Below are 15,779 nucleotides of genomic sequence, written 5' to 3' on the forward strand. Positions count from 1 at the left end.
TTTCTCCCCCCGCAAAAAGCAAATATTTTCCAGGTCCTCACAAAAGGAGTTAGACATAAAATGCTTTTAAACATTCCTTTTGTGAGGCACTTTGTGGGGGAGGGATTATTTTTCAGTTTTAAATAACTCACTAGAATTTAATACCTACTTTAATAGTGCTTACATTATTTAAGATGGTACTTGGCAGTAGAGAAGCATTGCAGTGGGGACGTTCTTTTCCATGTAAGGGGCATCTGGGCAGCCCTTTAACAATATCTGAACAAGTATTCTGTAGAATTGTAAAGACACAAGAAAAGCAATGGCAAATAGTTTGCCTATGCTACAACATTGCATTTATTTTCTGAAACACTTCTGTAGAAATATGTAAATTGTATTAATCTTGCAGATGGCTTCTTAGAATGGTAAATGTAGATGCTTGCTTTTGTTTAACTAAAATGGCGTTTAAATGTAAAATAACTACACTAGCAACAACAAAAATTTAACATATCTCCACAGGCAAGACTAAAGCTCTTTCCCCATCAAACAGGGGAGCTACACATTCTGGGAGTTGTTTACAATCTTGGCACCATTCAGAGTACTTCAGTGCTAGATGGAGTAGACCCTTCTGTTGTACTGCAAACAGGTATGCCTGTTGTATTTTTATGTCTAACACAGGGTCTAGTAACACATGGAATGTGGTCCATAGGGCTGGTTCCTTCAGTTTTGCCCACTACTAATGGGATATAGGTATTTCAGTTCATGATTTGTTATCATGACTAGACCATAGTCTTAACACCAAATTTGATACTTCCCTAGGCCATATGAGGGTGATAAGCTAGAGTTCTGGTTCCCTTGTAATATCTAGACCATAGTGTGGGCTCATGCACTCCTGTGCACAAGATGTAGCTCAGAAGCATCCACTTCCATTTTCAACTAACTGTGCTTTATGGCCCATCCTGGAACTGGTTTTAGGATTAACGATGGTTTATTGAAACAAGTAGAATTATTAAACGCAGTTTCAGATTGACTTGTTTTCAGTCTAGGTTTAGAAATAACAAATCACATTTATTTGGAAACTCAGCAAGTGCTCCTGATCTCCTTTTCACTGATGAAATCGGTGCAGGAAAGGGGATACAATCCCAAGGATTGTGTGCATAGCGCTAAACTGGGATTTATGTGTTATTACCAACATGGCAATAAAATACTACCTGCAAATATATGTGTTGACATCATGAGATGGCTACATCACATGAAAGAGATTTTCTTACTGCTGCAGTGTTGCCTGTTGAACTCCCATATTACTTAGTGAAAGAAAGGGTTTTCCAAATTCCAACTTCACCTTTACCAGAAGTAACATGAAAAGGATGCCACCAAGAAAGTCACCAGAAAACAATGGCTCCATTGGATCTGGACTTGTACAAGCAGCAGGGTGCTGTGCAGTGAGATTATCCTGCTCCCTCTTCCAGCTCCCATTAAAAGCTGCTTCTGAGGATTGGCACAGGATGTTGTGTGGAGGTCTGTAATAAGGGGAAGGAGGTGTGAAAGCCTTGTTGTGTGAGCCACCACCTGCTTATACAAGATGGGATCCAAGCCAATCTGTTGATCATGTCGTAAAGTTAGGTTTAACATTAAAACCTCATCATTTTAACAGCCAGGCACACATACCTTTTATGACAACAAAATAATTTCATTATCTATATTTATTTTCATCATTAAACCTGTTTTGGGAGGGATGATGATGAAGATGGTTTCTTTCAGTGTCAAATTCACTTTTAACAATTGTAAGCTCAACTCAATGTGATCTTAAAAACCAGCTCAAATTTTTATCATCTGCTTACTTGTTGTTCCTCAATATCCTGTTGGTTTTCTTTTCAGGAAAATTTATCTCTAATGGAATGTCAGTACGGGGTCGACAAGATTTAGAAATACAGGGCCCTCGTTTGAATAGCACAAAAGAAGAGAAAACATCTATTAAATATGGACCTGATCGACGTTTAGATCCTATCATTACAGAGGAAATGCCTTTGCTAGAGGTACAGCTAATCATTGACAACATTGTCAAATATGTAACAGCTGCTTTTGAAATACATAGGTGTTTCTTCCAGTTTTTCCTTTATTACTCTGTATCAGATTAAACATGTTAAGATATAGTGCATAGAGTTGAAATTTGAAGCCCTGTTAAATTTAATTCAAGTGTAAAAGAGTGTAAAAGAATGTTAAAGTGGAAAAGAGTGTAAACTGTAAAAGAGCATGATGCATCTTCTTCCCCAGACTTATTGGACTGAAATGCGTATTTTTTCTAAAGCTGGCTGATAACAGCTTTCTGAGAAAAAGAAAAACTATTTTGATTGCTTGTCACTTTCTAGGTGGTACTCTTCTCATGTTAATTTTAGTAAAGGTGAAAATGGAATTTGAAAAACCACCTTTATGTGGGCTTGATTCTGCAAAATTTATTTCTGTTGATAAATATGGACAAATAAGATAGTCCTACCTTAATGAACTTTGTCAGTTTGTCAAAATGTGTTCCTATGTTTCTCTTCCAATGCAGGTCTTCTTTATAAATTTTCCTACAGGGCTGCTTTGTGGAGAAATCCGAAAGACATATGTAGAGTTTATGAATGTAGGCAAGTGTCCTCTGACTGGAGTGAAAGTTGTCTCTAAACGGCCAGAATTCTTTACCTTTGGTGGCAGTAGCGCTATTTTAACACCACTAAGCCCTTCAGCATCTGAACACTGTAGCGCTTACAAGACTGTTGTTAAGCATTCTACCTCCCTATATTCGCTGACGTCCTCGGCTGATTCTTCAGACTTTGGGGTTGGAACAGGATGTCAGCCAGAAGTGATAGATGTCCCCCTTCCTGATTCTGTACTGCTCCCCGGAGCTTCAGTACAGCTTCCCATGTGGTTACGTGGTCCAGATGAAGAAGGTGTCCATGAAATAAACTTCTTGTTTTACTATGAAAGTATTAGAAAACACTCAAAAATGTGGTAAGCTTAACTATCTTCCTTACTTCTGAGTTAAGTGGAGTTTTGTTCGGGTGGATCCGTACATGTCCTTCCACAAACAGCAGGATGTGAGCCTGGAAGATCTTTCTGCAGAGTGCCCTATTAGCTTATAACAACAGTTTTATTATTGGCTGTAATGTTGAATCCCATTCAATTGGTTATATGCAGACACTTTTGCATGGGCAGAAACCTATATCCTTTTCATTCATTTAATGTGTAAAGCCAGTACTTCCTTTAAATTACATGTCTGGGTAGGTTACAAAATTTTGGAGTAGAACAGATTCAATACTTAATTAAATTTGTACCATTTTTAATCAAATGACTGCTTATAGTCTTCAGATTCTGGATGAACCTGAGTATTATCATTGGGTTTAATTCTAAGCACGCAGATGAATGTACTACGTGGAAAACTGGATTTATTTATTATTTAAATTTTAATGCTGCTTTTCCATATACATATGCTTAAAGTGGCTCACAACAGAACAAAAATGAAAATCAATACAATGTTACAGTCGCAAATGACAAATCATTTCAAAACATAACATGGCAATCCACCAAATAACTGTTTGATTATATTAATCATTAGCATTTTAAAGTTGTCATAAAGCATTAAAGTTGTCATAAATGTCATTAGCATTTTAAAGTTGTCATAAAGCAAACTCACAATGAAAATATAAAAATCTATATATTTTGAAATAAAAGAATTCTATGCACTTATACATAGAATTCATGTATACATATACATGAGGTGTCTTAAAACACCTCAGCTACATTTGGCATGACGCCATGGAGTAGGTTTTTGTCTATTTTTGGATACCAGTGGATACCATTTTGTCACAAAATGGCAGACTACACAGCAGTGTACCACATAGAAAAACAATATACCATAAAATAATATAAAATTCAGAATAAGGGTAAATCACAATGATCAACAGCACACACCGCTGGGATCACAGTTCAGGGAAGGCCTCTGTGATTTTTTTTAACAAGTATTAAGCAAGCACCTGAAGCTAAACTGTTATTGCTTGCCTACTATTAGTAGGAAGGGAGTCCAGTAAGGCAGGTGGCATCAGATATGTGGAACTTTTTAGAGTGAAATGAAACTTGATGCAAAGCTCCTTTCAGTGGGTATATAGATGCATCAGAACGAATTTCCCCTCATTTTTAATGCAAACCATCTTAGTTGTTAGTGAACAACTTCCTGGTGCTGAAGTGCATGTGAGGGAAATACAAAGGTGGTGAAATGTTACATATTTTCTCTTTCCAGTCACAGAGTATTGAGACATACTGCCGTTATTTGTACCAGTCGATCACTGACTGTACGAGCTACCGTATATCGAAGCAATGCTCTTGAGGATGAAAAAGGTGATGGCGACAATATGCTAGTGTTTGTGGATGTGGAAAATATCAATACCGTAAGTCTGCTTAGAACTTGGTCCAACAGTGATTGTATTTTTAAACTGAAGCTTGCTGTCCTCAAAGAAAATGTTGGGAGTGTGTAAGATATCCTTAGGTGGGATAAGAATGCACACACCTCTGCTTGAAGGCAGGATCGTAGAACCTTTAAAGGAAGTTGTTGTTCCTTCCCTTGGAGCTTCAGTTTGCTCAGAGCACATTGCTTATCTTTGTCTTCTCTAACTTTGACTTTTTATAGATCTGTGCATAGTCTCTTAAAACTAATTTTCAAAAACTAATTTTACTGGATTGAAAGTTCAGAACAGGCATAGGCAAACGCGGCCCTGCAGGTGTTTTGAGACTACAATTCCCATCATCCCTGACCACTGGTCCTGTTAGCTAGGGATGATGGGAATTGTAGTCCCAAACATCTGTAGGGCCGGAGTTTGCCTGGTTCAGAATAAAGTAATTTTAGTATCATTCCCTGTTCTATTGAACCTTTGGCGATGCAGATGTTTAACTTCTAACAGTATCTAGGGTAGGGTAAATTTAGAAATGTCACTTTGTAGTATTCAGCTTCATTATGCATAATTAAAATAATTGGCCTGTTCTGAACCTCTTCAGACATCATTTTCTCTCTAGGGGTCTAGCTTGGGAGAGATTGGAGTGTGCTTCTGCCAAATGGGCCTCCAGATCTGTACCTCACTTGGTTTGCTATGGAGGGAAGTGAATAACCAGATGTAAGAGATTCTGTGCCTTTGTTCCTCTGAGATTAAAATCTCTATACAGAGGGTTTAAACTTGCAGTGTTAAGAGAGATCTCCACATTCAAATGAATGCAAGATCTTCTGATTCAGTTGCTTTCTTTCATCCACAACGAAGGGAGTAGAGGAACAAGCTGACAACCTTAAGGCCCACTTCTAGACTCTCTCCAGGCATGAACCTGGCCAGGTGGAGATAATGTGATTAAGCAGGGCTTCGTTTATTTCGTTTTTTCAGTGGACAGATTAAAATAGGTGTGGAAAATGTGAATGATGAAATCTGCAAGATCTTCAGGTGCCACGACTCACACTCTCTCTTTTTATATGTAAACTTTACTTGAGTTACTAACACTTGCAGTGTATTAAATTCTATTGAGCAAATGCAGCCAGAGTTGAATTAGGGACAATTAGGTATCCTTAAAGTATACACCGGTTTAAAGTGCTTCCTGACAGGGCCTTTTATGGCAAGCAGGCCATTGAGATTTGATTTTTCTGTGTGCATGTTTGGCATGTTAGATTGTGTACATACATGTTCCTCACCCCACAGACATAGATTGCTGTCCAGTACTAGTGGGCAAAATTTGATGGAATGTTTCTGGAGGGTTTTTTTTTTGTCCCTACACTGTCCTTTTTCTGTTCTGGAAGCACCATTTTATGAATTGTCCTGATCTAACCTTTTCAGAAAGATGCATGAATAAAAATACTAAATATTTTGAGTAATATCAAGTTATTGAACATTGTCTAATATATGACTTAAATAAATTTCCATCTCTTATTTCTCTTTTTGGTGCTTGCTTATTAGAGTGAAGCTGGTGTAAAAGAATTTCACATAGTACAAGTATCTAGTAACAGCAAGAACTGGAAATTACAGGAATCCATAAATCTGTCTGAAGACAAAGGTTTGTGAATTGCAGAAGTAGATATGGTAGTTCAAATTCTGTTTTGTATAAATGTTTAGGCTTGGAGCCTAAGAACTGCAAGTTCAGCTCATCAAATGGAACTTTCCTGCTTCCTTTTGACTGCAGCTCACTGCACCCCCAAAAACTGTTCCTGAGGGTCTGTAGGACATTATTTAATGTAGGGGTGGGAGGGAGGGAACAGTAGTTGTGCTTAGGAAGTGGTGGGAAAGTTCTGGACCAGAAATTGTAACATGTCACAAGTAAAAGATTTAGAAGCACAAGAAGAATTTTTGTTAAGTACTTGAAGAATAATAATAGTTTTACCCAAAAACACACACAGAGAGACACACACACAAGTTTGTGATTATGCTGCTGTGTGTAAAATATGTGAGCTTAGCAGTTATGATGTTAAAGTGTAAACTTATATGACATGAGAAGCAATCCATATTTGGTAATTCCTTCTATCAGATATTAAGCTGGCTAACAGAGAGAAAGGAAAACTGTGCCTGAAAGCAGTAAGATGCAAGCATTCAGTAGGTAAGTATTCAGTTTTTTGGAGTATAATATTTCTATAATTAAATCTTCATTCATTTTTATGGGCTAACATTTTTCTCCCTTTTCATTTGTAGAAAATTATACATTTGCAGATATCGTTTTTGGAAGTGAACAGGTATACATGTCATTTTTTTAATGCGTTTATACAGTGGTGTAATATAACCACATCAGCAAAGCATTTATTCCAATAAATGATCTTGGGTGATGGAAAAGAAACCTTGCTAAATCTAAAACACAGAAAAGTCAATGGTCCAAGTACCCATGTACTGAATAATAAAAGTAAAAATAAAGTATTGATATGTTTTATGTAGTTACTCACAAAGCTCAGGAGCTCTAATGTGTCTAAAGGCATTTTAAAAACGTGATAATTACTCAAGTACAATCACATTCTCTCTTCCACATTGTATATACAGTTTTAGACATAAGCAGAAGATGACCACAATCAATGTGCATGTCTAAATATTTCTTGGCCAGAGAACAACTCTGCTGAACTGAACTGCTTTTTAAAAGTGCAGTGTGCGAGTGCACAATTACAAACATACAGTAGTACCATTTGCCTTTTTAAATGAAATTATTGCAGTAAATCCCCAGACTGTTTTGGAACCAGTGGCGTAGCATGGGGGGTGCAGGGAGGCCCGGCCGCACCGGGCGCAACATCTGGGGGTTAGGGTTAGGGGGCGCAAATCCACGGGTTAGGGGGTGCAAATTACTTGCCTTGCCCCAGGTGCTGACAACCCACGCTACGCCACTGTTTGGAACTGGAGGAACATGATGAACCATTTAGGGTTTCTGTGGAATTATAATTTGAGAGGCAACCTCTGAATGCACATCACTCTTGGATTACAGTTTATAGTCTGTTTTTCAAACAAATATTTTACTGGCTATTTCTGAAGAACAACACCTCTGTTCCCTTTTTTCATAGATAATCAGTTCAACCAGTCCATGTGCGGATTTCTTTTTCCGAAGCTTATATTCTGACTTAAAAAGAACTCGATCACAGCAAAGTGTGCACACATCACAAGGAACTGCAAAACCATCTCCTGACAATGCTGTCAGACTAATACAGAAGTGCAGTGAGGTGGATTTGAACATCATTGTACTTTGGAAAGTATGTATAAAATATAAAATATTTCCACAGATAAGCAAATCAGTACAACCTAAGCATACAAAACAGTAGAGATGCTGCTTAATGTTATTGACTGACACAGACCTAGGAGACTGGGGCCATTTTAAAACACTTCCTAAAAGATAGCATTATCAGCCCCTGGTGAATGTGTCTGGAGATGAAGTTCAACAATTTGGAGATGAAGTTCAACTGTTTCCACTAACCGCCCACTTAACTACATGTTTTTAAATATGTCATTTTAAGGGTTCTTTATAAATGTGTTTAATAACCAAATAAAAGTATTGGGATGGCTATACTCTGGTAACACTACTCAACAATATAATTTACAATAGATCTATAATAGGTTATTCTTTTAACCATATTTGTCCATATTTGTGTCCATTCTTAGCTGTCAGTATTTGGAAAATTCCTGTTACAACTTACACCTTACAATTTCATTTATGTTGTGATCTTTTTCAACCTTTTCCTCAAACAGGCATATGTGGTGGAGGATAACAAGCAACTCATTTTGGAAGGACAGCATCACGTTGTGCTTCATACCGTAGGGAAGGAGGCATTTTCTTTCCCTCAAAAGCAGGTATCATGGAAGAATTACTTTTTTGTTTTGAAGAAAAGCAAGGGTTTGTTTTTTTACATACAAGCTTTATTGCAGTCCATAGACCCCAAAATACACAGTACAACAATAGTATATATCAACAGTTATTAAGGTGTAAAATCGGCCTTGCTAGCATTTTAACAGATGAACTTTGAGAAATATTTGGGAGGAGGAAATCTCCTTGACCAGATGGATCTCAGGCAGGATTCTATAACATAGTATATATTAGAAGTTCCATTATTAAGAACACAATGAATGTAGGAGTACTGAGATACTGCCAAACGCTTGGAATGAAGGTTGGACTAGAGTGCTGCATGGGGGGATGTGAAGATGGGCTATTGTATCAACCTGTTTTCTTGAAGCATGTCTAAATAAAAGTTATTTTGAGTCAAGTGCAAACATAAGGATGACTTCCTTCCACCTATAGATCATGACTCAACCTCAGAAAATGTTTCATCCCTGGTGCACATATTAATTACGATTAAGGCCAGCTAGGATTTCCCTTAGAAAAATATCTTTAACTAACTTTAATTAGCATATTTGTGCATGGTGGAATATATTATCTTGCTCTTATACCTTTGTTTTTTTAGGGTTTTAAAAAAATACTCGGGAATTCTGACTGGGAAGACTTGGAACAGGTATGGGAATCCAGGGGAAAGATACATTTCTATAGTGCTGTATGGTCACCATTTCTGTTATCTGTTTTAATAACCTGCTGTTACCTCATCCTCCCTCCTCACCAAACAAGCTGGGTGTCACCACAAATAGCTTGATCTCTGCTTTTGACTTCCTTGCCTTTGAATAAATTCTTGGGAGGCTTGACACTCACACTGCTCTTAAAATTCTATTCTCCATGTAGGAAATTTATATATACTCTTTTCCCATTCCCTCCCCAATTTGTGCATAAAGTGATGTAGAGAATGATCCTACACCAGATTAATAAGAATTGAGTTCTTTCATGAGTAAAAGTATTTGGGGTTAGGTTGTTCTTTTGCTTAACTATAGTGTCATTTCCCCCCACAAAGCTTAACTATCGGTAGCCTGTGCAATTCTTTAAGAGGCAGTGTAACACAGGCGATAATCTGTCCCAGTGAGCAGTAGAGGTGCCATATTCTCCACTATCTGCGACTTCCAAGTTAACCTCAAAGGCACATAAAGTGCCTATCAGTAATTTTCTCTGGAGGTTACTAGCACATGAACAACAGTAGTCAAGCTGTCCCAGTCCAAAAATGGGTCATAGATGTCTTACCATCCCAAGCTGGTAAAAAGCACTTGTAGCCACTGAAACCACCTGGGCCTTCATTCACAAGGTGACACTGAAAAGACAAAGTTATTACGTGTTTTGAGTCCAGGAAGTATAAAGAGAGTCCATAATGGACACAGTTGCAGTCCTCTGGAAGGAACAAGTTTGGAGCTTGTGGGGTAGTCCTGGATCCAGTGCTGTCACTTGAGGCCCAGGTGGTCTCAGTGGTGAGGAGTGCCCATTTCCAGCCCTGCCTGTTTTGCCTGCTGTGGCTCATTTTGGACAGAGATAGTTTGGCCATGGTACTCTATGCTCTGGTAACTTCCAGATTGGATGATTATTGCAATGTATCCTATGCAGGGAAGTGCTTGTAGATAACTTGGAAACTTCAACTGGTCCAAAATGCAGTGGGTAGGGTTGCCTTTAGAACACATCTTGGACTACTGCAATGCGTTCTACGTGGGGCTACCTTTGAAGGTGACCCGGAAACGGCAATTAATCCAGAATGCGGCAGCTAGACTGGTGACTGGGAGTGGCCGCCGGTACCACATAACACTGGTCCTGAGAGATCTGCATTGGCTCCCAGTACGTTTCTGAGCCCAATTCAAAGTGTTGGTGCTGACCTTTAAAGCTCTAAACAGTCTTGGCCCAGTATACCTGAAGGAGCATCTCCATCTTCATCGTTCAGCCCGGACACTGAGATCCAGCGCCGAGGGCCTTCTGGCAGTTCCCTCATTGCGAGAAGTGAGGTTACAGGGAACCAGACAGAGGGCCTTCTCGGTAGTGGCGCCCACCCTGTGGAACGCCCTCCCTTCAGATGTGAAGGAAATAAGCAGCTATCCTATCTTTAAAAGACATCTGAAGGCAGCCCTATTTAGGGAAGTTTTTTAATATTTAATGCTGTATTGTTTTTAACACTCGATTGGGAGCCGCCCAGAGTGGCTGGAGAAACTCAGCCAGATGGGCAGGGTATAAAAAAATTATTATTATTATTATTATTATTATTATTATTATTATTATTATTATACCACTTTTCTTAAGCATACACATTGCCACTTTGTTTCTGGGTCCAATTCAAGTTGCTCATGCTAGTGTTTAAAGCCCTGAATGACTTAGGCTCCAGATAACTGAAAGATTGCCTCCTTCCCTATGGTTCCTCTTGGGTGTTAAGATCAGCAGAGGGGGCCCTCTTGGTTGTTCCATCTCCTGCAGAAGTTTGATCGTATTGGACATTTCTTCTGCATTTGTTTTAAGGAAAGAATCAATGAACAGTTTTTTTCCTCTTACATGATTTGAATAAAATCTCTTATGTATTTCTCACATGCGGGATTGAGTTCTTCTTGATTTTATACGACTTTGCTTATTTAACACTTGTATTCCAGGAGTCATCGGAGATAGGGCTCTTCAATTTTTTTCGGACAGAAAACACATCGGTACCTGCTAGGCCATCTCTGGATCAGTTTTCCAGCCTTATTAAAACTAGTCTTCATTATCCAGAAACCTATAACCACCCATTTCATCAAAAAAGGTTTGAATGCTTCTTTGTTCTAATTTAAGGAATTTAGATATTGTTGAATGTGATGCAAGTAGTCTTCAGTGGAAGAACTATGCAGTGCAACACTGAACTACAAAGAACAAAAAGAAATGACCATTGTAATAGTTAGCCTTTAATTTTAATAGTTATTTAAAATTTAAAGGCTATTTTTCATCACCGTTAAATAATATCACAAAGGCCTCTTTTGAAGCAGAGTATTTGGGAGGGATCTTGAGTATGGGAAGCTGGTGTAACTCTTTTTTGCTGACATAAATTCTGCTGGGTTGCTAGGTTACATGATCAAGCTGAATGGTGTAAGGATCCACAATAAGTCGACCCTGCCTGGTCCTGCCCCCACCGCTCCCCCAGGATGCCCATTTTCAGGACTTATACTGGTGTAAATTCTGTTGGTCCTTCTGGCTAAGCTGAAGATCCACCACATCCTAACTAACTCATTGAATTAGATCTGGGGTTGGGCTTCCTTCCTTTGCATTCTCAAATTTTGAATAAATTCAAGAGCTGAAAGAACCATGGGAGTTTCTCATGCTAAAGATCATTTTTTTAAATCAAAACTTCAGCCAACATAAACTAAGAACAACCTCATTCAAAATGTTGCCTTCTCTTATTGTGTTTTAACACCCCATGTAAGGTGGGAGTGGAGATATGGTCATGTGTCTAGTTCAGCAAAGAAGGGTACAGCAGCCTCTGCTTCAGAGTGCTGCATTCTCTTTGGTTAAACACTTGTTTCTAGCCTCATGTTGTCACTTTGCATTTGAACCCAGAAAGGAGAATGGAGGCTGTTGCAGAGCAGCTTCATTATAATTTCCCATCTAGCTGAAGAATAATGATTCCTTTCTTTCTTAAGAACTGTGGATAAGTCAAAAGTAGCCCCACATGTTGATAGGTTGCCTGAGCATTTTGGCACAAGAGCATTATGTGCTATAGATAATTCTGCCATCAGGGGACAATCCCTGCTCCAGAGACCTTGTAATTGAAAGATGTTTGTGAACAAACACAGGTAACATAGCTAAGATGGTGATTTATTTTGGAATTATAACTGAAGGGTTTGGCCTCTGGCTGATTTTAAGTGAACAGAAGTCTTTTTCATTCTTGTTAATAAAGGTGCATATTGTGTTGTGTAGTTGTGTTTTCCAAAGTCAGAAGTATCAGGACAAAGCTTCTAATGAGACTTTTCTTTTGTAGCCTTTGTATAGTACCAGTCACTCTTCTACTTTCAAATTGCTCTCAGGCCGATGTTGATGTGATCATTGACTTGCGACATAAAACAACAAGGTAATATTCTAAAGCTAAATTTTATATTAATGAAGCAAATCAAATTTAGATATTCACCTCTAGACAACATATCTTAATTAAAAGGGAAACCTCCTCTCTGTGTATGAACCACTTACTTCAATCTAAAGGTTTATTGAAGGCAGTGGAAAAGTTACAAATGATGAAGGAGAAATGTTATCTAAAATTTCAGCTCAACAGTTTCAAATCGCTACTCACTTGCAAAGCTTCCTGGGTGATATTGTTGCAAGCAGTATCTTTCAGCCAGTATCTCTCATCACAAACATAGGATAAAAAGAGTTGGGAATCATGTTTGCAGCCCAGACCTTGGAGGGGGGCGGATAACAGTGTAATAAATTAGTAAGTAACTAAGTACTTCACATGTTTTTCCAATTTATAATTTTGTGTTATGTAGGAGTGATTCAGAGTATTCCTTATTAGATCCTACTCTGTAATATTATTGTGAGGAAAGTCAATCCAGTTTGTTGACTCTGACATTCATACTCTGTTGGGGGAGATATGTGTCTGGATTTATTCCTCATATTATTTCCTTTGGTTCTCTAACATGCGCACACATATGCACACACACAGTGACACCAGTACAGTTCCAGAATGTGTTTCCACATATTGGACACAGTTGATGTTTCAGGACTTAGCAATTATAAATGTGTACTGTTGCAAAATTCAACCACAAAACTGGGAAAGCAACACTGGCAGGAAAAGGGGAGGAGGGAACTCCCAAGTGCTTAAAATGAGATTTATTCCAAGCCCAACACATATTGGAATAAATCTTTGCTTGGAGGGTCTCTTGCATTTAAGAATTGCTGCTAAAACATGTCTCTGAGTAAGAATTTGTTCTGAAACATGTTGGGCATAAATATTATTTCATGCACCTAAACTTCCTTCCCTACTTTTTTCCCCTTACCAAATTCATAACATAAAAGAAAAAACCTTGTGCGTTGTTTGTAGTATAGATGATAACCAATTGCGCGACTGTGCATGTGTGCACAGCACTGAACCTAAAAGTGGCAGAAAACGTCACAGAAAAGAGGGGCAGGGCACACTTATATGTGCTCTGCTGGTGCACGCAGGGGCCAGGAACGGAAACCCCACATTAAATGGTTGTCAACTGTAATGCTCTTTGAATTGAGTAAGGAAATACATGTTCTCCTTGAGTTCTTGGTGGCTTTAGATATCACTGACCGCAGTATCCTTTTGGGAAGTTGGGGTTTGGAGCAGTGTACTTCAGTACTTCTTCTCCTACCTCCCAGGTCATTTCCAGAAAGTAGTTGGAGTGGGGGGCACGGCTCAACACCATTGGAGTTTCCCTGTGGTGTCCTGCAGGGTTCAGACTTGTCCCCCATGATATTTCACAACTCTCTGTAGCCACTGGGAGCTGTCATAAGGAGATATGAAGTGAAGTGTCACCAGTATGCAGATGATACCCAACTCTATAGTTCTGTTCCAACTGAATTGGGAGAGGGGGATGAAGTCCAAGACTGGTGCTTGGAGGCAGTGATGGGCTGGATGTTGGCCAACAAATGAAAACTACTGATGTGTTCAAGTTCTCATGTTTAGGAGGTGGAACTAGATGGGGCTGTATTTCCCTTGAAATAGCAGATTTGTAGGTTGGGGGTATCCAGCGTCATCACTGGAAACGTAGGTAGCTAGGGGTGTCTATTTCCATCTCCAGCGGGGTCATCAAATACAACACCTTTTGGACAGAAATGACTTGGCCATGCTACTCCATGCTCTGGTAACTTCCAGACTAGATTATTGCCATTCGCTCTATGTGGGACTACTCTTGAAAACTACTCGGAAATTTCAGTGTTGCTTTTTAAACTTCTGTAACCTGCCCTGGGACCTTGTGGTGAAAGGTGGGTAAGAATTGAAATAGTAGTAATAGGCTGCAAACTTTGGAATGCATTAAACTGAAATTCCTTGTAGTAGTGTGGATAAATAAGCAAAAAGCTAGTATAAATATAACTGGTTTTATTATATCCCAGTATGCTTTGATTAAATTATTGAATCACTGTCACTTTGGCTAAGTTACTCATAGGTTTATACTAACACTTTGGGGCATGAGCCGAAGAATATGACATGTTTTCTCTTTTCCAGTCCAGAAACACTTGAAATCCATGGTTCATTTACTTGGCTTGGGCAAACACAATACAAGCTTCAGCTGAAAAGCCAGGAAGTATCCAGCCTGCAGTTAAAGGCCTGTTTCGTCCACACAGGAGTTTATAATCTTGGAACCCCACGAGTTTTTGCCAAGCTTTCGGACCAGGTTACTTTGTTTGAAACAAGTCAGCAGAACTCGATGCCAGCACTGATCATCATTGGCAATGTTTGACTTGCTGCAGGTTTATTTAAAACCAAAAAGAAAAGAAGTGTTTTGAGTACTGTTACTTACTTCATTACTTTAAACCTGCAACCTTGGCATATGAACTGTTAAAATAGTGTAGATAAAATTCCAAACTATTACAAGTACTTGTCTCCTTCTGTTTCATAATGCCTGGTACATTAGACTTGACAGAACATTTATTTTTTAAAAAGTATTCCATAAATTAAGTGGAAATACACAACATTACTGGTGATATCCAATGTTAGTCATGCTCAGAACAAACCCGATGAAATCAATTGACATAATTTCTGTGGGTCTACTCCATGTAACTTAATTGGGTATCATCCTCCTCGTAACAGAATTGGAAATCCCTATATACCTTAGACCTTGTCAAATGCAGCCATACTGCTGTTAAAACCTGTGTTAATATTTGTGGCTGCATTAGGAAGCAATTTAGGGCACAGACCCCTGCTGGCATTTTTATTTGTTTGTTTGTTCATGAACCATCTTTTCATAACATTTCTGTGAAGTTCAGTAAGATACAAAAATAAATCCTACCCAGTTTTTCATTTTCCACTTTTAAAAAGGTGAAATTGGGATTTCTTTCATATTCTGATAGCCAGTCCTCTTTGCAAACTGCATATAACTCCACTTAATATCCTTTAAAAACAGAAAACCCCAGTTTAGATATGTTCTCATTCATCTCAGTACAAAATGCACTATTTCACAACCATTCAAGTTTGTCATGTAAACACATCCACTTTATTATGTAACTATAACAATTCAGATGATCTGTTTAAATTACCAGTTAATTAAGCTTTTCGAGAAATGTATTATATTTATAACAAATGTGCTGTAAATAGAATAAAATGTGCACCATATTCACTGTATTGATTTATTTCATAATGTTTCTGAAATGATGACAGAAATTAAGTAGATTCCTGTTAATGGTTTGTTCTGGACCGTTGTCTTGCCTCAGTAATGAAGCAGATGAGAGCCAAGAAATTGAAGCTCAGTCCAGATCAAGATTGAGACACAAGACACTGTTAGTAG

At 38.5% G+C, this 15,779-nt stretch overlaps 1 protein-coding gene across 4 annotated transcripts in view; it reads left to right on the top strand.

The window, feature by feature from the left end:
• The window catches only part of TRAPPC8 (trafficking protein particle complex subunit 8), a 56,237-nt gene extending 40,630 nt beyond the window's left edge, over positions 1–15,607 (top strand). For all 4 annotated transcript variants that reach the window (XM_083747529.1, XM_083747531.1, XM_083747530.1 and 1 more), the window contains 13 exons: positions 496–622; positions 1,855–2,012; positions 2,528–2,967; positions 4,253–4,400; positions 5,943–6,039; positions 6,508–6,576; positions 6,669–6,709; positions 7,517–7,702; positions 8,196–8,297; positions 8,906–8,953; positions 10,941–11,086; positions 12,296–12,385; positions 14,501–15,607. In XM_083747529.1, the coding sequence (XP_083603655.1) occupies positions 496–622; positions 1,855–2,012; positions 2,528–2,967; positions 4,253–4,400; positions 5,943–6,039; positions 6,508–6,576; positions 6,669–6,709; positions 7,517–7,702; positions 8,196–8,297; positions 8,906–8,953; positions 10,941–11,086; positions 12,296–12,385; positions 14,501–14,735 (1,887 nt within the window). In that variant the 3' untranslated portion in view covers positions 14,736–15,607. The remainder of the gene's footprint in view (positions 1–495; positions 623–1,854; positions 2,013–2,527; positions 2,968–4,252; positions 4,401–5,942; positions 6,040–6,507; positions 6,577–6,668; positions 6,710–7,516; positions 7,703–8,195; positions 8,298–8,905; positions 8,954–10,940; positions 11,087–12,295; positions 12,386–14,500) is intronic.
• Positions 15,608–15,779: the final 172 nt, after the last annotated feature.

Source organism: Podarcis gaigeae (assembly GCF_964106915.1).
Source record: "Podarcis gaigeae genome assembly, chromosome: 7".
Taxonomy (NCBI): domain Eukaryota; kingdom Metazoa; phylum Chordata; class Lepidosauria; order Squamata; family Lacertidae; genus Podarcis; species Podarcis gaigeae.